The sequence below is a fragment of the Archocentrus centrarchus genome, chromosome 1 (genome assembly GCF_007364275.1).
Source record: "Archocentrus centrarchus isolate MPI-CPG fArcCen1 chromosome 1, fArcCen1, whole genome shotgun sequence".
Classification (NCBI taxonomy): Eukaryota; Metazoa; Chordata; class Actinopteri; order Cichliformes; family Cichlidae; genus Archocentrus; species Archocentrus centrarchus.
The window spans coordinates 35,597,028-35,624,798 of NC_044346.1; the positions used below are offsets into that span (position 1 = coordinate 35,597,028).

Sequence of the window (27,771 nt, forward strand, 5' to 3'; positions counted from 1 at the left end):
CAACCGGTGTCAGATGCTCTGCGAACAGATAAAGAGGAGGAGCGTGGCACAGAGAGAAAGAGGACATCTCTGTGAATGCAAGCAGGGCTGTAAAGATGACTGAAGTGAAAAGTGTATCATCTGTGGAGATGCCAGAGGGGAAGTTGATGAAGAAGGTCAGTGCATGCAGATGCAAAATTTGCAAAATCCTGCCAATGATGCTCTTATACATTCCACATGGTTTAACTTCTGCGGTCTGACTGGCACAACTTAAATTATTTGTTTACAGTATTCCAAACTAAATGGAGTTTTATGCACCTAAACACAACAAATTTAGACCAAGTCTATATTTATACCAACAGTATTAAATACTTATCGTGTGTTCACACTCTGTTCTCCAGGGTTCCATCAAGAAGAAAATAGACTCATTCAGGCGATGGAGTTCAGCTAGCATGAAAAGGCCACCAAAGCCCAAGGCCAAGACCTTGAGTCTGTCCTCCCCAGTGGGAGACCCAGATGACATCTGGCTGCAAGAAGGTAACAAGAGGAAGCTACGCCCTATTGTTGACTCTGTCTTCGGACAGGTAGGTGACTGAACTGAGAACCGTGAGTAACCGAGTGGCTTTAGACTGTCATTTTTAACAGGTCTTATGGGGCATGGGAAAATTATGGTATATGTATGTAGGGTGGCACCCTTTTTGAATACTGGCTCATAAATATAGTGCTAAAAAACAATAGACACGTATTTCTTTAACTGTTTAGATTCTCATCTGTTGTGCAGTACTGAGAGGTGTTTGTTAATTCTCATATTTAATTTGCAGTGTGAAGTAAAAGATAACTGTGTGTACAACTTTTGAGTGTATTTTGACTAGTGACACATTACAGGAAGAACCAACATGTATTTGTAAGGGCTTGTGCAGGTAGAAAAACTTCAGTGTGCGCTGGCACTGATTCTTTCTGGAAGAGGGTATTTTGATGTCTAAGTTTAACTTGGTTGAGCTTTGATGACTGTGAGGGCTTTAGCATATGGTTCACATCATCTCTTACCCATCAAACCCTTCTGTCACCTGTGACCACTTGTGTCCTGATGAATGGGTACTATCAACCTGGAAGAGACCGCTTCCATCAACAATGAATGATTACTCACAGTTTGTATTGATCTCACATGACCCAAATCATGGCAGAAAATTTCCTTAATTTATTTTCAGTTCAGTTTATTGTCTCTTATTTCCCAGAGTTGGCTTGTTTGCTTTGGTTCAGGTTTTTTATTTGTTTAGTTTCAGTCTTGGTTTTTGTATTCTTTATAACATAGTTGGTATTTCCAGAGCAGGATTAATGAAGTTTAGATCAGTAAACCACTTGGAGAAGACATTAATCCTTTGGCAGTTTAGCTAAGAAGGGAGTCCAACATTAAAAATCTGCCCGGGGAATAATGCAGAGCTACCTGCTGGGCTGAAAGTGGCCTCAGAACAGCTGAACGCTTGATTCACCATCATGCTGACCTCCCAGTCTCATTAAACATCTCATTCTACTTTGACCAAAAGACTAAAACTGAGCACATTTAAAACAGATTTTTTTTTTTTTTTTAGTTAGTTTTCCAAGTGTACAATCTGTTTTCAGTGAATTCAGTGCTTTTAACACTTGGCTTCAATTTTTAGTTTATTCAAGTTAACTGTAATAATATTGGCACACACACACAAACAGACCCTGCTGTTTAGTGATGACAATGGATAAAATAACTGTTACCAATTAGAATAGAATAGAATGCCTTTATTTTCATTTTACAGGATGTACAATGAGATTGGAGGCCCACTCCTGTTCAGTGCCATGCAAGTCAAACTTTCTAAAATATAAAATATAAATTAGAACTTCTAAAAATATACAGAAAATAAAATGTATAAAAATATATATAGAAAATAAAATGTATAAAAATATATATGTTTTTAAAAAAATAAGTGTATACATATAATAATGAAGATGGTGAGTATTGCACATAGTGAATGAATATTGATATTACACAATATAGGTGTGGTAGATATTGTTCAGTGTGAATAATGTAACATTGCACAGAGATGTGGGTGTTGCACAGTTACAGTGGGTGAGTGTGTGAGTTCAGGGTGGTGATTGCTCTGGTGAAGAAACTGTTCTTAAGTCTGTTTGTTCTGGCTTTGATGCTCCTGTAGCTCCTGCCAAAGGGCAGCAGGTCAAACAGGTCAAAGCCAGGGTGTGAGCTGTTTCTGGCTCTGCTGATGCAGTGGGAGGTGTAGATGTCCATCAGGGAGGGGAGAGGGCAGCCAACAATTCTCTGTGCTGTCTTGACTACCCTCTGAAGCCTCACCCTGTCTGCCTCAGTGCAGCTGCCGTACCATACTGTGATACTGTGTGATACAGTACGTCAGCAGGCTCTCAATGGATGAGAAGGTCAGCAGCAGGTTTGAGTCCAAGTTGTTCTTCCTGAGGACTCTCAGGAAGTGAAGTCGCTGCTGAGCCTTCTTGATAACAGCTGTGATGTTATCTGACCAAGAAAGATCAGCAGAGATGAGGACACCAAGAAACCTGAAGGTGTGGATCCTCTCCACACGCTCGCCGTTGATGTGGAGGGGGGCTGGGTCAGTCCTGTGCTTCCTGAAGTCGATGATGATCTCTTTGGTTTTCATGGTGTTCAGTGCAGGTTGTTCTCTGAACACCAGGCTGTCAACTTCATGACCTCCTCTCTGTAGGCTGCCTCATCTCCCCTTGAGATGACTCCGACCACTGTGGTGTCATCAGCAGATTTGACGATGAGGTTGTTATTGTGGGCCGGACTGCAGTCATGGGTGTACAGGAGGGGGCTCAGCACACAGCCCTGTGGGGAGCCAGTGCTCAGTGTGCGGGTGGAAGAGAGATGGGGGCCAAGTCTCACAGTCTGGGGCCGGTTGGTTAAGAAGTTCTTTATCCAGGAACATGTGAGAGGGGGGAGGCCCAGGGTGTGCAGTTTGGTGGTGAGAATATCCGGGATGATTGTGTTGAACGCTGAGCTGTAATCCACGAAGAGCATGCGAGTGTAGCTCTGCTGCTGCTCCAAGTGGCTCAGCACAGAGTGGAGAGCTACAGCGATGGCGACCTCTGTGGATCTGTTTGCACGATATGCAAACTGATGGGTGTCGAAAGTGGGGGGGAGATGGTCTTTGATGTCCTGGAGATTGTGATAACCCTTCACTGCAGTCATTGCTGACGATGCTTAAACGACACAAGTCTTATGCAAAGATCAATCAATCAATCAAAATCAATCAATCGATTGATTGATTGATTGATTGGTTGATTGATTGATGCTTAAACGACACAAGTCTCATGCAAAGATGGCAAATATCACACACACACATACCCTGGTCATCTCCATCCCTGATGTCACTACGTCTGAATGAAGCCACGAGGAACTCTAAGCTAAAAACGACCTACGTCTGAATGACAGAATGCTGTCATTTCAAAACACTCGCCCACCATACATGTTACATATCCACGCTAGAAAATGAGCCATGAGATTCATGTATGCTTTTCTTCTTCTTCTGCAGCTGCTTGATGGAAGAGAGTACACTTGGGAAAAATAGCTGTGAAAGCCTTTGAATCAAAAGCAGATGGGGGGAAGTCTAAGTGAGAGACGTATTCAGAGAATGGTTAATCTGAAGCATACAGACAGCAAAATCAATAGACAGGGCTTCACACTGATTTCACACTTTGACCTGTATTTCCTAGACATTAGGAGATATTGCACACAGCTGCTGGAACATTTTTACACAGTGTGAAACAGATGAAACATAAAATATAAGGCCGCTATACCTAAAAAGATTGTCTGTGTAGTCAGTATTTATTAGTGGTAACCTAGTTAGTGGTCAGTCACATGCGTGTTTCAAAAGTTTAAAATGTCTGTGTGTATCAGCCTGACACTTAAGTTATTTATAGCCGTGTGGGCTTTTTTTTCCCGTTCTCACTGGTTTGATCCAGATGTCATTGTTGCACATCAGCATTTTGCAATAGTAAAAAATTCACAGTTTTTGTCTGTCATGACTTCCAGTTCCATCCATTTCCTGTTAAAGCTTGTTTACTGAAGCAAAGACACTTTGACTGACTAGCCCTGACTATTCAATTTTAATTAGATTTTTTACGGTTTAGGCACCAAAACCACTGCATATGGGGCCAGTTGGCCCATACACTTTGTGATAATGTCAAATAATAATCATAACTCACTTTCCTGGGTAGGTTTTACTAAACCTCAATGGATTAAAAATTCATAATGGAAAGATTAAAGCTGACCTTGTTTTGGAGGTGTCCTGACAACAGTTTTAAAAATGTCTTTTTAGTCATATGTGGGAGGAAATGTAAAAGCAACACAGGATTGTTTTAGCCTCCCTAATCATGACTAATGTAAGTGTAACCCTGTTAAAATCTGTTCATGTAATGTATGCGGAAATAAATAAGTTCATAGTTCGTAAATGGTATTTGTTAAAAATTCGTTAAACAGCAAATGAGGTTTGACGTTTAAAATTGTTTAACCCCTTAACTGGCAGCAAAAAAATCACCTGACAAAAACTACATAACGCCTTCTGGTTATTATTGGCTCTGAACAACCCATTTCATAGCCTATTAATCGGCTGCGTCTGGTCCGCGGGCCGAATGAACTGCATTTATATGGCAGGCTAGACCCGCCCATTTTGACTGACACCTCATTCGGCCAATCATGTTAAGAAATGGGTTTCCCAGAGCCAATAATACTCAGAGGGCGTCACGTAGCTTTGTCAGGTGATTTGGTGCAGCCAGTTACATGATTGGCCGAATGACGTGTCAATAAAAATGGGAGGGTCTAGCCTGCCATATAAAAGGGACTACAAACGGCCCGTCACCGGGCCCTTGCCAGTTAAGGGGTTAAGAAAGAAAAAGACAAAAGTTGTATATTTTATTTCTGTAACCTTTTGTGAGGGAAGTGATCACATCTCCGGTGAATGGACAGGAAATGAGGTGAGAGGAAAACGTGAGGGATACGTGGTGGAGAGAGCAAGAGAAAAGTGAGAGAGAGAGACGAGCGAAAGAGATGCAGGTGTACACTGCGGACTGTTAAGCCAGCTTTTATCATCGTTCAGTGAAAGTGCTCGACAAGGACTCTTTTCCAAAACCTGAATGGTGGTGAAGTTGGTGAGTTTGAGTGGAAAACTCAACCGAGGACTGACGTTAGCCGAGTGAGCTGCTAATACAGTGGCTAATGCTTTCGCCTGTGCCATGCTAAGAAGCTAGCAACCCGCGAACTCAATTAGCAGAGCCTGCGTGAAGCTGTGAGCGGACGACGAGGACAGAGAGCCGACGGAGCTGGTCAGCGCTGTGTGTGAGGGCTGTGCCTGCATCGTCTGCTGCGTGTTTCCCCTCGTCTTCCAGGCGAATCACCTCTTCTCATCTTCTTCTCCTGCGTCCTTGACTGTGTGAGTGGTTGACTCCATCAGCAAAAGGTACCGCTTTTTATTTTGCCCTTGAGGTGAAACGGCCATTTGTTTAAGGCTACAGCGTTCCCGAGCAGCGTTCAGGCCTGCAACGATTGGACTGGAGTATCATATTATTTTGTTTTCTTGCCGGCTGTAGGTTAATTATTGGGGCCCATAGGAGATATTTAAGTTTGACGTTTTTATTGAATGTTGAATGCATTTATTGGTTCAAAAGAAACTGAACAGAATATGTAAATAATTCCTTCTATTTTGCTAAGTAAATGTTCTATATATTTTTCAATTAATTGGTGTGTTTATTGACTGTTCTGATATTATAAGTGTATTAGTCAATGCAGGGTTTAAAGGGACATTTATTTAAATTTCGTAGAGAAACCCCAGGTTCTGTGAATACTTAAAAGAACTCAGGTTAGCCACCTCTCGTTATAGCTGTACGCACTAGAGAGGCGCTACATAAATTGGAGGCACCGCTGGGATCAGGATTATTGTGTGGGTTTCTTGTTTTTTGTGCATTATCTTGTGAAAAGTATTCTGTTGAAACCGTAAATGGTGAAAAGTTTTTCTCTTTAACATGGGAACTCGAGACGAGTTGGTATTAGAGTTAAAGGGTTGGTGCCAAGGGGAGTCAGTAGATGAGGCTCATGCAGTCTTGGTGCTCATGCAAGAAGATGTAACTGCAGCAGTTATTGAGGAGACTATGCAAACAGTGAAGAGTCTGGGACGTGTTCGTGTCAGAGGCCGAACACTAAGTTTACGGCAAAACAGATTTCTTGTCTTGTGTGAATGCAAGGAGGCCGTAAAGAGAGACATGGTTCCCTTTGAGGTGTTCCCCATTGATGGGGGAGGGCCGTGGTCTGTGGTCACAGTTGATGAAGGTCTTCGAGCTAGTGCACAAGCTCAGGGGTCATCTGGACCACAGCAGGCTAAAGATAAGCCTGTAGATGAACAGTGCACATTATTCCCAGAGGGAGATACTGTTGCTAAGTCAACAGAAGCTATTTTGCGAGCTGTGAGTGAGATACTTGACAAGAGCAAGTCTTCGAGTGAGCATGGAAGCTATCGCCGCTTACGAACCTTTTCGGGGTTGTTGCCCACCCCGGCTGGAGAGGAGCAGTTTGACCACTGGTTGAGCCAAGCACGGCTCATGGTGGAAGAGTGTGATTGCTCCCTCAAAGAGAAAAGACGGCGACTGATGGAGAGTCTTAGGGGCCCGGCGCTTGAGATTGTCCAAGCAGCACGCGCTGGCAATCCTGACGTTAGCCCTGAAACCTGCTTGGAGGCACTTGAACATGCTTTTGGAATAGCAGAAACAGGTGAGGAGTTGTATTTTGCTTTTCGTTTGTTGCAGCAACAACCAACTGAGAGGCTCTCTGACTTCCTTAGACGTCTAGAACAGTCGTTAAACCGGGTCGTGCAGAGAGGTGGCCTTCCTCCTGGTTGTGCTGACAGAGTAAGGCTAGATCAGTTGTTGCGTGGTGCTACCGCTTCTGATCTGATGCTGATTAATCTTCGGCTTAGGGAGAGAAAAGATAAGCCACCCTCTTTTCTCCAATTGTTAAAAGAGATTCGTACAGAGGAAGAATATGAGGCCTCAAGAAAAAAGCTTCATCCTGTTGTGCAAAGTGCATAGGTAAAGCAGGAAGTTGTTGACAAGCAGACTGAATTTCAGAATTTGAAGTCTGAGATGAAGGAGCTCAGGTCCTTAGTTGCTGCTGCTGTGTCTAAGCCAGTTCGAGACACACTAGCTAGCACTGATCAGACTCCTCGTAATGCTGTAGCCAGTGAGTGCAGTCCTGACAATGAGATAACTGCATTGAAAAAGCAGTTAAAGCACTTGCAGCAGAAGTTCACAAAGAATGTGGCTGAACCACAAGCAGCTGTTTCATCCGTAAAGACATCAAAGCTAGCTGCTAGCTCTCCACAGAGATCACTCAAAGTCTCAGAGGAACATTTTTGTTATCGGTGTGGAGAGAATGGACATTTCGCAGGGAAATGTCAAAATCCGGAAAATCAGGCTAAAGTTATCAAGAGATTAATTCAAGCCCTGAAGTTGTCTAAGACCAACAAATCATCTGGTGATGCCCCTGCTAGCACAATGAACTGTTCAGTCGAGAATAGTACTGCAGACATGCCAGAAAATGTGAGCATTCCAGATGGGCTGGTGGGGCCGCCTAGCCTGGTCCCACTGAAAGTTAATGGGCAGCCCTGTACTGCTTTATTGGATAGTGGCTCCCAGGTGACAATCATTTTTGAACACTGGTACCAGAAATACTTGTCTGATATCCCCATTCAGCCAGTATCTGGTCTATCCTTGTGGGGCCTAAGTGAGTCAGGTGTTAGCTACCCATACACTGGATACGTGGTAGTCGACCTTGAGTATCCAGCTGAGGTGCTAGGAACTGTTCAGACAGTAACTGTCCTTGCCCTCATATGCCCTAGTCCAAGAGCTGATGACAATACCTCTGTCATTGTAGGTACTAATGCTAGCCATGTCAGACGCTTGGTGAACCAATGCAAGGACAATGGTGTTGATGTCACACGGGCCCTGGGCCTTCGTGTTTGTGTCAGTGAAGGCCAACCTGTACTCAAAGGCGTTACTGTTCCTGTCCAGGATGACGACGAGGCTGGTCGTGTCCGATGGATGGGTCCAGGCCCTTTGACTGTACCACCACACGGTGATGCACCAGTTGTGTGCAAAGTGGAACTGAAGAAGCCTGTTCAGCAGGAAATCCTCCTGATGGATTCCTCACCGGCAGTCACTCTACCTGCTGACGTGTTCATCCTTCCCATGGTAATGCCCAGTGGGGCATTAGATGCTAATAGGTTCAAAGTCCTAGTCAGGAATGAGTCTACAAGAGAGATTTCTATACCTGTGGGAACAGTGATTGGCAGTGTGTTTCACATTGATTCAGTTTCTACCATTCCACCGAAAGAGACAGCTCCCTCCAACTTTGATGTGAGCAAAATAAACTTTGGAGACTCTCCCATCTCCGAAAAATGGAAGAACCGGCTGCGTCAGAAGCTAACCCAGAAGTCTCATGTCTTCTCAATGAATGAGTGGGATGTGGGGTTAGCAAAAGGGGTGGAGCACAGAATTCGACTGTCGGATTCCAGGCCTTTCCGTCAACGATCACGTCGATTGGCGCCAGCCGACATTGAAGATGTGAGACGACACTTACAAGAGCTGCTACAGGCAGGGATCATAAAAGAGTCAAGAAGTCCCTATGCATCCCCGATAGTTGTTGTTCGGAAGAAAAATGGCACTGTCAGGATGTGCATAGATTACCGACTATTGAATAGCCGAACAGTACCAGATCAGTACACCACCCCATGCATTGAGGACGCACTGAATGCCTTGACAGGGAGTCAGTGGTTCTCTGTGCTTGATCTGCGTTCAGGCTACTACCAGATTGCCATGTCTGAAGAAGACAAAGAGAAGACGGCATTCATTTGTCCGTTAGGCTTTTTCCAGTTTGAGAGGATGCCGCAAGGCATCACAGGAGCTCCGGCAACCTTTCAGAGGTTAATGGAGAAGGCAGTCGGAGACATGAACCTCTTGCAAGTGCTAGTGTACCTTGACGATCTGATTGTTTTCGGAAAGACTCTTGAAGAGCACGAAGAGAGACTGCTCAAGGTCATAGATCGTCTTGGGGAGGTAGGACTCAAACTTTCAGTCGACAAGTGTCAGATCTGTCTGCCCAGAGTCAAGTACCTGGGGCACGTAGTGTCTGCTGACGGTGTTGCCCCAGATCCAGACAAGATAGAGGCTGTTACCACCTGGCCTATGCCAACAAACCTAAAGACACTGCAATCGTTCTTAGGGTTTTGCGGCTATTACAGAAGATTCATCCAGAACTATTCTGCAATCGTTCGACCGTTGACCGAGCTCACCAAGGGTTATGCTCCTACCCAAAAGGGAAAGAAGCAAGCCCCTGATGTCAACAAAGTCTACTTGAAAGAGTCAGAGCCCTTTGGAGACAGATGGGACAAAGCATGCACAGATGCGTTCCACCAGATTATCCATTGCCTGACCCATGCACCTGTCTTGGCATTTGCCAACCCACAAAAGCCATACACTCTGCATGTTGACGCAAGCTTGAAGGGTCTTGGTGCAGTACTTTACCAAGAGTACCCTGAAGGCCTGCGGCCAGTTGCTTTTGCAAGCAGAAAGCTGAGCACAGCTGAGAGAAATTATCCCATACACCAACTGGAATTCTTGTCTCTCAAGTGGGCAGTAGTCGACAAGTTCCACGACTACTTGTATGGGGCAAGATTCACAGTACGTACCGATAACAACCCGCTTACGTACGTGCTGTCAACAGCTAGGCTTAACGCGGTAGGGCATCGCTGGCTAGCTGCCCTGTCGACGTATGAGTTTGACATCCAGTATCGTCCAGGTCGACACAACATCGACGCCGACCTGTTGTCACGGAACACCCCAGATGTGGATGACAACGGTTGGGTGACTATACCGCAGTCTGGTGTCAAGACTATTTGTCAGCAAGTCTGTGTACCAGAAGCTGCTCATTTGACACCTGTATATGTCGCGCAGCTAGGGGCATCTGCACAGTGTGTTCCTGACCTGTATGCATATCCAATGCATATGAACTTGAAATCGCTTGAGCTCATGTCAAAGCAGAGTCTCAAGAAAGCTCAAGAAGGAGATGAAGCCATTGGACCAGCCATCCAAGCTGTCAAGCATGGACAGTGGCCTGATGAAGTGTCAAAGAATCTAGAGTTATTGAGATTGAAAAGAGAAATAGGAAAGCTTTCCATGAAAGATGGATTGTTGTACCGTTACAGTAAGAAACCATCTGGAGAAATGGTCACTCAGCTTGTCCTTCCAAGGGAGTTTCGACCGATGGTCATGCGAGCCATGCATGATGATCTGGGACACCTTGGGCAGGAGAGAACTATTGACCTTCTCCGTAGCCGATTCTTTTGGCCAAAGATGTCAATGGAGGTGGAAGAGTATATCAGGAACTGTGGAGAGTGTGTTGCTCATAAGACCCCTCCACAGAAAGCTGCTCCATTGCACCAGATTGTCAGCCATGGGCCAATGGATCTAGTGTGCATGGACTTCCTTTCCATGGAGCCTGACTCCAAGGGCATAGCTAATGTCTTGGTAGTCACAGATCATTTTACAAGGTATGCTCAGGCTTTCCCAACTAAAAGCCAGAAGGCCCAAGTAGTGGCTAAGACCCTGATGGAGAAATATTTTGTTCATTATGGGCTGCCATCAAGGATCCATTCTGATCAAGGGAGGGATTTTGAGAGCAGACTGATCCAGGAACTACTGCATCTGATGGGGATACGCAAGTCACGGACTACTCCCTATCACCCGCAAGGAGACCCGCAGCCAGAAAGGTTTAATAGAACGCTGATCTCTATGCTTAGCACGCTGGGTCGTGAGAAGAAACATAGCTGGAGCCAGCATGTTCCTTACTTGGTCCATGCGTACAATTGCACAAAGTGTGACGCTACAGGGTACTCACCCTACCATCTAATGTTTGGTAGGGAGGCAAGACTTCCTGTTGATCTGTGTTTTAAAACATCCCCAGATGGCCTAGAGGATGCATGCCACACCCGATATGTCACTAAGCTGAAAGAAGATCTGAAACAAGCCTACAAGTTAGCCTCGGAGGCTTCAGACAAAAGGCACCAGAGAAACAAACGGTTGTATGACCAGCGAGTTACCTTTCAGTCCCTCGAGATTGGTGACAGAGTTCTACTCCGAAACTTGGGTCTGAGAGGAAAGCATAAGCTGGGAAGCAAGTGGAGTACTGAACCTTATGTTGTCACGGGAAAGCTGCCCAACCTACCTGTGTTCAAGATCAAACGGGAGGATGGAAAGCCAGGGACAAAGACTATCCATAGGGACCACCTTCTACCTATTGGACAGTTTGTGAGAATGCCACTCACCAAACAGATTGAGGATCCACCTGCCAGGCCCAGGACCAGAGCATTCACTCAAAAGAAAAACCAAAGAGACCAAAGTCCAGAGACTCCAGAGTTACAGGAGTTCTCTGACTCGTCTTCTGATGTGGAGTATTTTGTCACTCACCGGGCTATGCCAAAAGACCTTGCCCGTAGAGTGTTGAATACTGCCAGGTCAGTTGACATAGATGATGAATCTGATCCAGAGCACGACGCTGACTCAGAGTATGATAATGACACGAGAGTTGAACCTGTTGATGGACAAGACTCGGATATAAACAATGATGGTCACAACTCTGATCCTGAACTAGAGGATGAAAGGGGTAAGGGGTGTGAAAGAGGAAAAGTTCCAGAACATGTCAGTGAGAATGAATTGGAGTCTGGAGAAGAATCTGTAGTTGAGGTCCGGGAAGAGAGACTGAGAACCAGAGCTGAACCCAGACCAAAAAGAACTATTAAGCCTACCATTAGACTCACCTATGATGAACCTGGTAGATCCAGTGACAAGCCCTTGACCATAGTCCACAGGGGAATTGTTATTAAAATAGGACCACCCTAGAGGTACTAGGTGTTGTGCCCTTAGGACTCCTTAGTTTGGTGTCTGGTGAGGACACACAGACATTTCAAAAGGGGGAGGGTGTAACCCTGTTAAAATCTGTTCATGTAATGTATGCGGAAATAAATAAGTTCATAGTTCGTAAATGGTATTTGTTAAAAATTCGTTAAACAGCAAATGAGGTTTGACGTTTAAAATTGTTTAAGAAAGAAAAAGACAAAAGTTGTATATTTTATTTCTGTAACCTTTTGTGAGGGAAGTGATCACATCTCCGGTGAATGGACAGGAAATGAGGTGAGAGGAAAACGTGAGGGATACGTGGTGGAGAGAGCAAGAGAAAAGTGAGAGAGAGAGACGAGCGAAAGAGATGCAGGTGTACACTGCGGACTGTTAAGCCAGCTTTTATCATCGTTCAGTGAAAGTGCTCGACAAGGACTCTTTTCCAAAACCTGAATGGTGGTGAAGTTGGTGAGTTTGAGTGGAAAACTCAACCGAGGACTGACGTTAGCCGAGTGAGCTGCTAATACAGTGGCTAATGCTTTCGCCTGTGCCATGCTAAGAAGCTAGCAACCCGCGAACTCAATTAGCAGAGCCTGCGTGAAGCTGTGAGCGGACGACGAGGACAGAGAGCCGACGGAGCTGGTCAGCGCTGTGTGTGAGGGCTGTGCCTGCATCGTCTGCTGCGTGTTTCCCCTCGTCTTCCAGGCGAATCACCTCTTCTCATCTTCTTCTCCTGCGTCCTTGACTGTGTGAGTGGTTGACTCCATCAGCAAAAGGTACCGCTTTTTATTTTGCCCTTGAGGTGAAACGGCCATTTGTTTAAGGCTACAGCGTTCCCGAGCAGCGTTCAGGCCTGCAACGATTGGACTGGAGTATCATATTATTTTGTTTTCTTGCCGGCTGTAGGTTAATTATTGGGGCCCATAGGAGATATTTAAGTTTGACGTTTTTATTGAATGTTGAATGCATTTATTGGTTCAAAAGAAACTGAACAGAATATGTAAATAATTCCTTCTATTTTGCTAAGTAAATGTTCTATATATTTTTCAATTAATTGGTGTGTTTATTGACTGTTCTGATATTATAAGTGTATTAGTCAATGCAGGGTTTAAAGGGACATTTATTTAAATTTCGTAGAGAAACCCCAGGTTCTGTGAATACTTAAAAGAACTCAGGTTAGCCACCTCTCGTTATAGCTGTACGCACTAGAGAGGCGCTACATAAGGCAACCATCGGTTCTCAGGTAGAAATGAGGTGTATTAATGTAATTTGTGTATTTCTTCCTTAACTAAAAACCTTTTTCGTTTATTAGTTATTGGGAATGTTGAGTGGCAGAAATGGCTTTATTAATTGTAACACAGCTTTTGCCAGTGGTCAGATCAGGTCTCCTTAGCTTAGAGTAAGTCATAAATGTTCTTTAAAGCTGTCTGAAAAGAAAACTAGGCTGTGTTTTCACATGTCGTATCTTTCCCCATGTTTTTCTTAGTTTAATCTCCAGTTCTCATTGTTCAGACGAGTCATCCATACACTCAGCAACAGATGGACTGAATAATGAATTACTGTGAGGGACGCGGGGGTCTGGGATGATGGCGTGATGGATAGTCAAATGTCATAACGAAAGAAGAGATTGATTGCAGCGTAATGAAGATTAGAGCTTAAATGAGTGAGAGAAGAAGGAAAGAGCTAAACTTTATTGTCCAATATCAGTGCTGGCAAAGTGATTCTGTCTGATTTATACTGAGGATGTGAAAGCATCATAAAGGTGAAGACTCATACTGCCCATATCAATCTATGCTTTATAAATCACAATAATCTTATTTGGTTTCTTTCTGGTTTATGAATCAGCTTACTCAGAAATTTAATTCATCTTTTTTTTTTTTTTTTTTTGGATGCAAGAAAATGTGGTAGGCACTTTAGGCTGCTGAATTAGCAGCAGTTATCATCTTTGTTTCCCAGTGTCAGCTGCTTTGTTTTCTCTTCTCTTTTGTCTGTGAGGCCTCTCCCTTTTATTAATAGTCACAGAAATGCACAGTTCTAACTAAATCATAATGACAAGTGGTTTTGAATTATGTGAAATGGCTCCATTTAAATTCCATTTAAAATACAACAGCAGAAGTGTCACTTGTCCACATTTGCACCAATGGGTGTAAAGGCTTGGAACTTTAGTGTAATGTCACAGAAATATGATTAATGTCTGAATTACACAATCTGAATACAGACTTTGTGCACATATTCAAGGCTTATTGATTTACTTTTGTTTTTAAATGGTGTATTTTTTAATTACAGAACACTAGCAAAACCTATTCTAATTTGACACATTTGCAGCTTATAAGATGCTAATATTATTGAGAACTTTATTTGTATGAGGCAGCACTTCATTTTGATTAATCAACAGCTTGTTTCAAAATCCAGATGTCACACACATCTATCTCAGGAAACTCACAGAGAGAAAATCTGCTTTTATTTTCAGATTTTATTTTACTAAATCCTAATATTTCTTCCACTAACTTCCACTTTCCTGTCACTGTGCGTGGCTAACGAAGCCAAACCAGTTTCTGAGTCTGGTTTGCATGAACACATAATAAACAGCGTATTAAAATACATCTGTATCCAGCATGCCTAAAAAGCCTGATATTGAGTAGGGTCTAATGTACACCACACCACACGTTTTTTCTCGCCTTTGGGGACTTTGAGAGAGCGATCCACGCCTTCATCTCATCCTGCCTCGATTATTGTAATAGCCTCTATTCAGGCGTCAGACAGTTGCTCCTTCATCGATTACAATTGGTCCAAAATGCAGCAGCTCGTGTATTATTTGGCACTTTCAGTCCTTTCAGTCCCGAGGTCAAGACTGAAACACAGAGGAGATCGGGGCTTTCGCAGTTGTTGCCCCGAAATTATGGAATACATTGCCTCTTCACATCAAGACCTCCCCAACAGTTGATATTTTTAAAACTCGGTTTTATTCCACGGCTTTTACTGAGTCCTGATATGTTATTTTAATTATTTTATGTTTTCATTTTAATTGATGCTTGTGTTATGTTTCACGTACTGCGTTGCTTTTGTACAGCACTTTGGTCAACTGTTGTTGTTTTTAAAAAAGTGCTTTAGAAATAAATTTGCCTTGACTTGACTTGACTTGAATATTAATCTTGCATTGTCTCATCTCTGAAATAAATATATTTGCTTTATTAAAGAAAATTTGTCATCATGTTCATATAACAGTAAAAATTCTAGATTTGTCAAACTTTCAAACAAAGCAGTGAGGACATTGCTGTAATATCCAGAGCAGCTTTAGCAGCCTGATTTAAAAGTGGGTTAGCTGCTGGTCCAGTTCCACTGGGGCACTCAAAGCAGCAACAGTTGTTCCTCACAGAAAAAAAAAACAAAACAAATGTATTCAGACTTTACCATGACTCTCTATCCCATCATCCTGTTTTTGAAAGAGAACCTTTAATTTAGAGGCTCTCCAAGACCTCAGAGCAAAACCACATCAAACTTTTAGGTCACATGAAAATGTAGAAATAATATCTGGACAGGTGCAAAAGGCATTATCCTCCTTTTGGGAGTGGGTAAGTGGGCAGAGAATGAGAGCAGGGAATGTGGGACAATCCAGACAGCCATATGTGGTCGCAGCCTGTAAAATGATGTCAGGTTAAATGGGAATCCTTCACTAACTGCACCAGTGCTTTGTATTACCTCCTGTCAGCACAATGCTGCTGGACTCTTGCTCTGAGTTCAGGTCTGATCAGCATTTCTTGAAGTAGTGGTCAGTTTGTTAAAGAGTCTTTTCTTCTAGAAAAATCCATCAACCTTAGATTTTGATGAACGCTCATACTTAAAGCTACATTAATATCATCCAATTCAATTTCAATTCAATTCAATTCAATGAGACCAGTTCCTCACACATCCCCTAAAAGATCTGAGATCAGCTGGGTGATCCAGAATTAGCCAGTCCTGGTAAGATTGATCCAGCATATTCCCCTCTTCAAAGCCACAGAAGAATTTGATTAGCCAAGCTGGAGTCAGTCACCAATGAATGCGATCACAGACAGGTGGAAACATATAGATCCCGGAAACCGTGGCCAACAACTCTGTGGCTGGAGTAATTAAGGGGAGTGTGGAGTTTTACCAAGCTGTCTTGTACGAAAACTGTTAACCCAAATGTAGCAAAAAAATTCAAACAAAGCAGCACAAGCAGCACCCTTTTCCATTAACTACATAATTTGATCATATCAGAAGGCTGATTGTTGCAAATTTAGACCAGTTATTTGATTTTTGTTGACTTTTTTTTTTTTTTCTTTGAAGCAGTGGAAACATTTCATGAAACTGTACTGTAATCTTCCTTTTCACTCTCCACATTTACATATCTGGCAGTTAAGCTGCTAACCTCCATTTTTTCACATAGTTAGTTATTGAGTTTGCTCTCTCTGTTAGAGGTAAGTTGAAGGACACATAAAAGCTGACATTTTTGCAGCCACATTTACAGGTTTCTACCTCATTTATAGTAATTTGATCTACTTATTTAAGAAAAAGTCTCTTCATAAGTATTATTTCATACACAGAGAATACGATCTGGATTTCTTGTTACATAGCAGTATTTTTCTCTACAATTATGCTCTGAAATTTAGTGAAATGGAAAACACTAATACTCAGAATGGAGAGTAAGTTCCTCTCATTTAGTCATTGTGTCAATCCTCTGTTGTGGTGGTGTCACTGATACATGTGGGGATCCACTAGATGATTTCAGCTTTAATTTGTGTGCCGTGTTTGTGTTACAGCTCAGTCTTATCTCCAAGCTTAACTTGAGCCACAACTTATATCAGAGAGATTATCTCACGTTTAAGGTCAAAGGGCGTTGTTGGATGTGTATGGATAGAAAATACAAATATGATCCAGTGAAGGTGTAAACTCTTCATGTTTCCATTCAAAGCGCTGACATCATGTTAGCATACTACACATACTCCAAGTCTTTAATGCAGTGAGAAATGTGAAAGAGATGCAGACTGTGGGTTGACACTGATTTTATTTATTTTCTTTTAGCCTTTTGTTGTGTTCGAGTTGAGTGTCTGCATAGTTGACTCTGTAAATCACCCTGTTTAACCTCATTTGAACTTGCTTTGACATAAATTTGTGTTTGCATGTCATTGTGCAAAAGTGGGCATGCAAACACACATACTGTAGACATGCCCCATCTCAGGCAAAATGTTTGACCTGAACTGCCCCAAAGCTGTTAGCATAGCATGACATGCAAAATCCTGGCTTTTGGAATCTGTCCATCATGTTGTTTACAGCCCCAGCACTGGATTTTCAGTTGGCCCGTCTTCTATCCTTGTCTTTCAGGCATCTGGTGTGCTTGCAGTTGTCGAGGGATGGCGCATGAATTCTCACCCAGCTGCTTTGTTTTGGGTTTTATGGCTGAAAAGCTCTGTGCTCACACCAAGCTGTTGGTAGAGGCAGGGTGTGAGCGCTTCATTTTTTGTAGGAGGATAAAACAATAACTGTTCTGTATTCTGTGTGCACATCCTTTTCTAGAGGTGCACATCTTTACTTTCTTTTTGTGTGCACCTTTCCATTTCTACAAGATCCCTGCTTAATGCCACTTGAAGCCAGTGATCCAGTGAATCCAAAGTATTTTGGGCATAATTGTGAGATGTGTAAGACAGCAAATGTGAAAAGCGTTGAGAAATAGTCGACAAATCTCAGTTTCACCAGTTTATTTTGCCACGCCAGCAAATATGCTAACATTTCAGCCTTGTGGCCTTCATCAGAACATGAAATAGGATGGAGGTCATATCATTTATATACAACAATCTGGCAGATGATTGGTTTCAAAACAAAAGTCACATGCTCATCTACTTCCTGATCTCATGCAACAATTGCAAATCAGGAAAACGGATTAGTCTGATTGCAACTGAGATTGAGTTTTCTGTTTTATTATCCATCATTTAAACTTGTACACAGAAAACATTTTAAGCTAAAATCATTCTTCAGTCCAGCAGGTGTCAGTGTATTCAGTGTTGAGATTCAACACATCTCTCTCTGAGACTGCCACTTTGACAGATCGCCCCCCCCGTGGCTGGAAGAGTCCAGTGAACAGAGTGGCAGGAGAGCCATGTTTGGCTTCATGGTTGATCCCAGTGCGAATGTCTGTTTTAGGTTCTGAAATTCATTGCTTGAGCGCTCTCTCTGACTAATGACAGCTTAACCACAGGAGCACTTAAGCATGTAGATTACTGATGTTGTATTGCAGTTCATCAATTGTTTGATAGGGAACTTCTTACCAGCAGGTCAGGGAACGCCAACTGGTGGCCCATAGGCCACATCCGGCACGCCAGAGCTTTTCATCCAGCCCCCCCAAATAGTACTACCAGAGGTACTATATGCCTATCATGTCACGTCATAACCCGTGAAATACCCCTCTCTGACTAGTGTGAATTATCAAAAGCTTCCAAATTATGTTTCCCTAGACAGTGGTTAAATTCAGCGGTGAAAGCTGTTCTGTTTTTTGGGTTTTTTTCCAGCTGGTGTTTTAGGCTTGAGCAGTTCAGATCTTGAAGCTGTTAAAGGATGTTTGTAGTCTCTGCTGATTATGGAGGGGTGGCACTCCCATCTCCTTTGCCCTGCTTTTGAATTCAAACTGCCTCTCAGGGATGTTTTCCTTCAAGTGGGCGGCTACTGAGGAAATGTTCCCCGAGCTTCCTGTAAATTGAATAATGGATGTTTCCATCTTGGTATTTAGAACTGGCTAGATCCAAAAAACTTAATGTCACATTCCACTGTAAAGTTTAAAATGGAACTACTTGAATTTATATCTGAAACATTTTGACGTGAATTATTTATAGAACTCTTTGTCCTCCACATGGAAAAGCATCTTAGTCCGATAATAGCTTGAATCCATGATCATAATCCCTCCTCACCATGACTGCAGATATGATTGTAATTTCTACATTGTTTTTTAACTAAGCTGTAAAAACATTCGACAAGGAGAAAAAAAACACACAGAATATTTACCAAAAAAAAAACGTGTAACCTCAGCTGCAATCACACTATTCTGTTTTACAATTATAATTGTTGTATTGCTAAGAAGATGGATTTAAGATGAGATAATCCTTTATTTGTCCCACATTGTGGGACATTTTCGGTGCTGCAAACAGCAAAGGGACAGCAGAACACTCGGTATAAAAACAAGAATAAATAATATATAAAATCTGATGTAAAAATACTAAAATATTGTGCAACAAAAATCTCTATACATGTGTATACATTTAGTCAAAAATGAATGATTATTGCATTTCTTGTTAACAGCAAATGAGCATTATTGCACTAGTTTAGTTTAGGTTAATGAGTAGAATGGTAACCAGTGTGCTGGCTGTAGTCTGACAGCAGCAGGAAGGAAGGACCTACGATAGCGCTCTCTTACACACTTCAGATGAAGCAGTCGCTCAGTGCTGCCCAGTGCTGCCACGGTCCCAGGCATGGGGTGGGAGTCCTTCCTCAGTATGGATGCCAGTTTTGCTTGCATCCTCCTTCCTCATTTAAGATCAGGAAGTGGATTTTTTTTTTTTAAACCAATCATCGGCCAGCTTGTTGTACATAAATTATATGACATCATTTTGTTTCATGCTCTGATAAAGGCCACAAGATCAAAATATTAGGATGTTTTATTTCCCTGTTGTTTTGCGCTAGTGTAGCATTTATAAAACAGAAGCTACGAGGCCAGCTACGAGGCCAGTGTTCTGGTGCAGTGAAAAGAGCAGAACCAGAAAAGCTTGAATGAAAAGTTATTAATGAAGCCACTTTAATAGTGTTTCTGAGCAAATGTTATCAAAATCAGCTTTTGGTGTATTAACCCTTTAAGTTAGCGTTCCTGTAGAACACCTAAAAATTAAATTTTGGTTCAAAGCAAGCAAATAACATTAGGACATAACATCTCTCAGTAACGTAGTCCAGAATATCACACCCTTCTTTTAAACTCAGGAAAGGCACCTTGAAGCGTTCCCACTAATCTGTTTTTTCTCACTCAGAACTTGCAGTCAAAAGGTTTTAAACCCCTTTTATGAATTTTTAAAAAGTGAATTAAACTCACTTAAACTTAATTTTCTATTTGATGGTATTTATTACTCTATTTTCTGCTGTGTTATTGTAACATTTGTAACCTGGGTTTCACTAGTGCAGCCTATTATCTTTGAGTACTGAACACTGGAGTTGGACTTGGCACCACAGATGAATGTACTGAGAGTGCATTAACAATATCAGGAAAAGGCCATTACAGCACTGATGCTAATCTGCTTGGAATACAGCCAGATCAATGATTGGTGCATACAGTTATTTAACTGAGACACTGTGCATTCAGTCCTTAGTTTGCAATTTCATGATTCTGTGTCCTCTCTACCTAGAAGATTTTCATTGGAAAATATACATCTCTGCATCTCAAAGTTCATAGAAAGGTCTGACTTCAGTGTCAGAAGGAGAATCTTGACTCTTTCCCGTGTAACATCTCCACGCGCATCATATTGCACTAAAATGTTTTCTTCTGCTAATATGATGGACTGGTGTCTTCCATGGCTAGGGATGAAGCTGACATCTAGTGGTAGTGCATAAGTATTACTACTGAGCGTGTGTTAATCTTATGATTTTCAACAACCTAAGCTTTGCTGCCCTCTGCTGTCGATAAAGAGGAACTGCAGGGTGCTGCTGAAGAAAAAATATTACATTCCAGGCAAACTACAAATTGCTTGAATTGTGTTATGTAAGACATGTTTTACAAACTAGTTTATGGTAAGTAATTGTGCAGGAATTTGTGAAGCCACAAGAAAGAGATTAGCAGCACCAAAAATGTGGGTCTTGCAGAAAAAAGATAAATAGGTTAAATTCAGGAAACAGATGGAAGAAAATGGGTGGTCTAATGAAAGGATATGGGGGGATGTAGACAGACACAAAAATGTGTCTGTTCTCCTAAACTGACCACAGAGGATTAGGGCTGCAGGCAATCAGACTTAGTCAAACTGCTTAAATCTCTGGCACACATACAGCACCTCATGACTGTTACCATAAAACGCCCAACAACACATGCCTTATAATACATACCGTGCTGTATGTGTGATGTATAAAGTCATCCACACCCCAAATTAGATTTTAACAAAGAAGCGCAGATGCATTCACAGGTAATAACACCTGTTCCCACAAACACTTGACCCAGCTTTAACACCCAGAACTGGACTGGACAACGTTAAGACAATGGATTAGTAAGAAAACAAGCACCTGCATTTTTATTTTATTTTATTTTATTTTATTTTAAGGTGGAAAGGAAAAGAGAGGAAGAAGTTTTGATTTAAAGGATTAAACAGGTCGTAGGAACTGTAAAGGAAACAACTCAAAACTTGTGGGGAAAAAAAATCATGTTGATATAATGAGAGAGTTTCTTGAAACATTCCTGATACAAAAGAAATACCTTTAAAACCTACTTATGCCACAAATCTGGAGTGAGACTGCCTCAAAATTAATATCACCGGCCCCTTCTCTGCTGCCATCTCGTGGCTTTGGAGAACTTTATTTATATAACTTCTACTTAATCAGACTATGTGGCTGAGATCAGGCACACGAACATAACCAGACACAGCAAGTGCACAAACACCACTGAGCAGATTCGAGGCTGAAAGTTTGTCGTATGTAGCATTTATAATGTAAAAGCTGGTTGAACGCAATCTTTCAAAGCTCAGCATTTACCCCAGAGTACAAACAGATGGTGGAGGAGTTACACACAGAGACAGCTTTATCAGCCCAATAAGACTGAATCTGCTTCTCTAGTGAGGACTGTCCTACTGTTTTACCCTCAACCCTCCCCACTAGCAGCATAGATCTGATCAGGATTATCAGTGTGATAATTTCATAAAGCTATTAGTAGTAGTAGTAGTATCTAAGTGAGCAGCTCACATCATTGAATTACATCCACATACTAGTTTTATTACACGCCCCTTTAATTTTGCTCTCTAAAACATTTGGGCGTGCACTTTGCTGAAGTGACACTCTGTTATATCCCTTTCTTTCCACTGGTGTCTGCCATGGTGTGTCTCCATTTTTATTTATTTATATTTTTGTGCCATAATGACTTCAATAAATATTCCTCTTCTATTTCTTCTACTTGAAGCCTCATGCTCCCGTAGTCTGTCAGCATAGTTCTTTCCTTCTAATCTGAACTGCCAGGGATTAACTAGGCAGCCAACTCTCCAGCCATAATTCTACACCCCACCCCACCCCACCCTACCCCACCCTCTCTCTCTCTCTCTCTCTCTCTCTCTCTCTTTCAGACTTAGAGACACACACACGCAGAGCTCTGTCAGACTCGTCATTTGGAAACCATAAGCACGATGTTTGTATGAGAGCGGTGGGTAGGTGGGTGGGATGGATTAGATTAAGTTGGTCCAAATTCAAGGGATCACTTGTAGCAAGAGGGGGTTACAGATCAGCGGGAAAATAGAGCATGTGCCCGTGTTTGTGTGTGAGAGAGAGGCAGAGAGGGATAGAAAGGGAGAGAGAAAATGGTCGAGTCACGCAATCAGAGCCAGAGTCTGGCAGCAGCAGGTTGTTTCAGCCCAGATATGACCCAACTCTCCCACCCCAACCTGTCAATCTCCATCACCCTGCCGCAATTCCATAATATCACAGTCAACATTTCAAATCTCATCATGGCAGCCTCCAACAACCCAGAGGAGTTTAGGATTTAATGTGGCATCATATAGATACCTTACGTCTCACTGGACCAATGTGATCTGGGATTGGAGCACATGCTCTGAAAGGAGTCGCTCTTTATAGTAGAGGTGCAAGTGGAAACATTTGCCTTCCTCCTTCCTGGGCGTTAAAGGGCGTTGCCTCCTGGGATGCATTGGATCTATTATGGATTTTGGTCTTTCATGTGACATTTGAACAGAGAAGGGGGAGAAAGAGGAAAAGAGGAGGAGAAACTTTGGAGAAGTCTGAGGACCAACAAGGAGGGAAGGGAGGGGGGGAAGACAGGAAGAAGAGGGCAGGGTGATGGGAAACATCAATCAGGCTTCTAAAAAGAACAGTAAAAAGAAGAAGGTAAGGAAATTTTATTGCTCTTAGATTACTAAAAAAAAGATTACATTACTTATGAGCTGCAGACAACTATCTACTGGGAATAAGAGTTGTTTTTATTTGCAATAAACAGAATAAATAAGTCTATTAAAAATGTCTGTGACAGAACAAAAATGAGCGAATTAGCCAAAATTTAGGTAATAGCTTTCTGTGTTTCATAATCCGATTGGTTCCTCTCCTCTAAGGTAATGTCACCCATAGAACAAAGTGGTGCCCCATTGGCTGCCGCCATGCTGGGGGGACTGGGTGGTGCAGGGGAGATGGACACAGAGGATGAGGAGGAAGGAGGGAACGAGCGCGAGTTTGATGAACCCCTGTGCGCGCTCGTTAAGAACTGCAACATGCTGCACAACATAGTCGGGCCTGCGTGTATCTTCCTCAGACAGGGCTTCGCCCAAAGCCAGCTTGTATGTATTTATCCACACTACACACACAATACGCAAATACACAGAACTGCCAGAACTGTCATAGCCAAAATCTCCCATAAATCCCTTCATCCATCCAATTCCAAAGTGCCATCCAAGGGAAGGTGAAGGTGAAGCTGAGGTCATCTTTGAGCTCAGGATGATATCATCACAGCTTCTCAGCCCTTTTCATCTCCACCAATCACAACATCAGCCTGTGACTGCATCATCAATCCTGTATTCAACAATGTTCAACTAAGAAAGAAAGAAAGTATTCCTGTATTAGAACTTTCTAAGAGCCACTTATGCATAAGGCTTTAAGTCAATTTGTTGTCAACTAAAACAAGACATGAAAATTATTTTAATTAGCTGAAATAAGATTTTTTTTTTAAATCACCTTTTTACACACATTGCAAATGAAAAACATCCAGGAAATGACTTGTTTTGGTCTTTCAGTTTGGCGCTTACGTTTATTGAGGCTGATGACCCGTGACAAAAAGCACTCTGTCATCTCATCGTATTAGTAATAATAATAATCACAAAAACAACAACAACTAAACTTAAATGGGCAAAAACAACAAAGGAAACAAAAAAGAAATCAGCAAACAATTCAAATAAAATCAGAAAACTATTGAAAAACACAAAACTAACTATAAAAGGAGGATAAATACCAATATTAGAAGGGAGACTAACTGACCCAACAGTTTGGCCAGATTTCAGTGTAAATCACAAGTTCAACTCCCTAATAGTTCTGGAGTCTTATGCACACCTCTTATTACAGATGTAATATGTAGGTAAAGTGGAAATGACACAGACCGATGGCATTTATTTCCCAGATGCATGGCTAATAGAGCTATTAGCACAGTAGCATATGAGTAGAGGTTCTTTACTGACATTGGGTGCCCTCAAGGTGAAAATAGGGGAGAAACGTATAATAGCAGTGAGCCATGTGAATGTATTTGAAATGCATTTATGTAAAACTGTATTATTTTGCTGTATTGGTCGTAGGTGTGAATGGCTAGCTGTCTCTCTGTGGTAGCCCTGTAGTAGATTGGTGACCTGTCCAAGGCATATTCCTTTTCCTGCCCTATGACAGCTGAACTGGATGGATGGTCTTTCTGTCTTTATTTTATTTTTGCATTTTTGGCCACAGCGGCTTTTTATCGGCAGTAGAGGGAGACAGGAAATGGGGGAAAGATGCAGGGAAAGACACAGGCCGGGACCGGTGCCGCCCGCACAGCGACGTGGCGTGTGCATGTGGTCACCTGCTCAACCCCTGAGCCACCTTGCTGTCTTTTGAGTATGTGATTTAAAGTAGTCTATCAATATTTTTTAACTACAGCCTTCTAGAGTCAGTCTCCTTTTCCAACTGACAGACAGTTTAAATTTGCATGTGTGACACATCCACAGCAAGAGGTCTATGATAACAACTGAGCAGATCTCTATGTGAGATGTGAAAGGGGACCCTTGCAGTTCCAGACACACTTGTCTCTACAGTTCTTTCAAGATTTATAAAGGGTTTTAGTACCCTTACGCTGATTGCTTTGCTTCTACAGCGCGCAACTTTCACCAGCTGCAGTGGGCAGCTGTTTCCAGAGGCAATAACTGATAAACCGTCTGTACACTACTTTCGCTGCACCAAAGAGCAACTGCTTTATGAATATAGTGGAATATGTAGCAGCCAAAAAGCCAGATAGTTTTCTCAGGAGTTTGGACTATGTCTTGATTCAGCCTCACTCATTTCATATGCCACATTTCCAACCACGGCAGACAACCATCAAGTGGATGTAGTGGAGCATTCAGCAGCTAAACAAGCAACTTTTTTTTACATTTTTATAATCTTGTATTAATGCATGCAAAATGACCTTCCAGTGAACTTCAGCTGTACTTTGTGTTTTGTACAAAATAGTAACTGTTAGCATGCTAATTTTCTAAACTAAAGTGATGACAGTGGTAAAGATTTGGGCAAACAGGTGTTTTAGCTTAAGAACATAATCATGAGCAATAATTCGAACTTAATCTACATAATGCCATTTTGAACAAAGACTCTACATAAAAGATGAACAAGTCAACAAAGTGAAGCTAATGTGATTTTGTCTTAAACCTCCATGCTTTCTAATGGCCAGCAGCACAGGCTGACTCCACTGAACTATGTGACCTCTTCAACACTTTCCTGAGTTTATGGTCTCAATTGCACTGTTGCAATTGTTAAATGATATTCATTTGACAAATTAAGGCCCCATTTAAAGTAAAAGAGACAATTAAGCAGAGTATGCTTCAGGGCAGGGCTATCCTGTGGTTGACAAATCGCTGCCATAAGTGTGTGCAGTGTCTCTGGTCCCATAATCAGATCGATCCTTTGCTCGTCATGTCTGGCTTCAAAAATATTAGCAATGCTATCTTTAAGTTTAAAGGACATCTGTGCGTGTACAGAAATCCACCATTATACTTATTTTTCAGTCACCAAGTGAATTCGCTCACATAGTGCATAAATAGTGAACTGCTGTTATCAACTATAGATGGGGTGGGGCTGACACTGATAGAATGGAGTTCTATAAAATATGTTTAATCGTGTAAAAGGGTGTTTCAACCCAAAGCACAATCTAAACCCCAGCCAATTCTTTTTGTGCCTAAAGAAAAAGAAAGAGGGAGTGACAGCAAAACTTAAAAATGGCCCCAGATAAGACTTGAGCCTCATTCTCCTGGAATTTTCATCCTTTTCTATTTTGGTGTCCTTGGTGTCCAGTTTGTGTTGCATGATAAAAGTACTGCACCCCTTTCTCAAACAGCTTATTGCACAGTAGTTGCTGTCATTTCGGAATGAACTACACAAAAAAAAAGGAGAATATAGTGTATTGCCTTTCTCTACGGATAAATGTGCCACAAATTTTAGCAAAAGGTGAAACAAACAAAAGTGGTGCATCTGTTTTGTTCAGGCTATGCAGGTGTGTTAATGTTCGTTTAATCAAAAGCCAGCTGGACTGCAGATGCAGATGAAAAACAGAAAAATCACTGGCAGATAGAGAAATGAAAAACCGATAAGCCTTCATGATTTGTGATACAATTTACTGCTGTAATCTCCCTGCCACTGTTCGCTCCCCTGCATCCTCTAATCCAGGCCTGTATTATTCCTGCTGCTGATGTCACAATCTCAAAGAACACATCGTGTACAAATTTATCCCAGTGTCACCTTTCATTCCTTTAGCCAATTCAAGCGTAAATGGTGTTTTGTGTGTGTGAGTGTGTGCACTGTTGTGTTAACATTTAAACTGATTTAGGCCGTAACTCATTCTCGTTTCTTTTATTTAATTTTGAATATTTTGCATTTTTATTTTTTAAAGTGGAAATTCAGTTTTTTTCACCAACACTGAATATGATGAGATTCATTTTTCTTTGGCTCATTATGAATTTTAACATCAGCAACGTTGTTGCATGTTTGTAAGCAAGCAGCACGTAGGTGTTCTGTCATTATGAACCTGTCATTTACTCAATAATACATTTCAAAAGCTTGTTGTGGAGCATATGCACAGCAGGCTTTCTCCACCAGGAGGGGTAGAATGAGACTGGATTCAAGTGCTGCTGTGTAGCAGCTAAAAAGGCTATTAGGGTCAGTCAGATCAAAAACCAAATAATCCTCTAATAGAATCTCTGCTTGAGCAGATGAACACGGAACAAAAAAGTCTCACAGGACTGAGAGAAGTGGAGGAATAAAAGCACGAGAAGCTAAAATGTTTCCAGTATTTTTTTTGTGACATAAATAGAAACAAGATTGAAAGCATAACCTGCCTGACTATTCATTTTTCTTTACATATGCCCTGTTTTCTATCCACACCACCGCAGGACAGAGATCTACGACCAGAAGAGATGGAAGGTACGGAGAAATCAGATTCTTAATCCAAATCCTCACTCACTCCATTCCCCCCCCTCTTTCTGAACGGCCTTCCGTTCAAACCTTCTGTTTGACTGTGAACATTATTGAAAAGCAACCTTTTTGTTTTCTTTTTTTGTTTAACTCAAAATGGGTAAGATCAAAGTGAAGGATTATTTATATTATACAAAGGCAAGGATAATCCGTCAAAGTTTAAGTTCAGCTCACCCATCACTTCTATTCCTCAGGTCTGGCTCACATTTTAACAGTGCATGAGAATGCAATTTCTAATTTAAATATAGAGTAAATTCTATGGCTTCTTTATTGTCTTAATGTGGAATTTCAATATATTTTGTAAAAAAAAACAAAAAAAAAACTTAAAATTAACCACCCAACACTCAGTAATGCTTCCATGTTAATTTCCTTCTTTTTGGAAATAAATTC

The 27,771-nt window shown here is 41.8% G+C and overlaps 1 protein-coding gene across 2 annotated transcripts in view; it reads left to right on the forward strand.

The window, feature by feature from the left end:
- Positions 1 to 27,771, forward strand: part of cabp2a (calcium binding protein 2a) — a 34,578-nt gene continuing 6,807 nt past the window's right edge. The window contains exons 1-3 of one of the 2 annotated variants that reach the window (XM_030723116.1): positions 1 to 155; positions 381 to 563; positions 27,300 to 27,330. In XM_030723116.1, coding sequence (XP_030578976.1) covers positions 96 to 155; positions 381 to 563; positions 27,300 to 27,330 — 274 coding nt within the window. In that variant the 5' untranslated portion in view covers positions 1 to 95. Of the gene's footprint in view, positions 156 to 380; positions 564 to 22,490; positions 23,020 to 23,240; positions 23,463 to 27,299; positions 27,331 to 27,771 lie in introns of those variants that run through there. The other variant, XM_030723063.1, reaches the window with a different exon arrangement.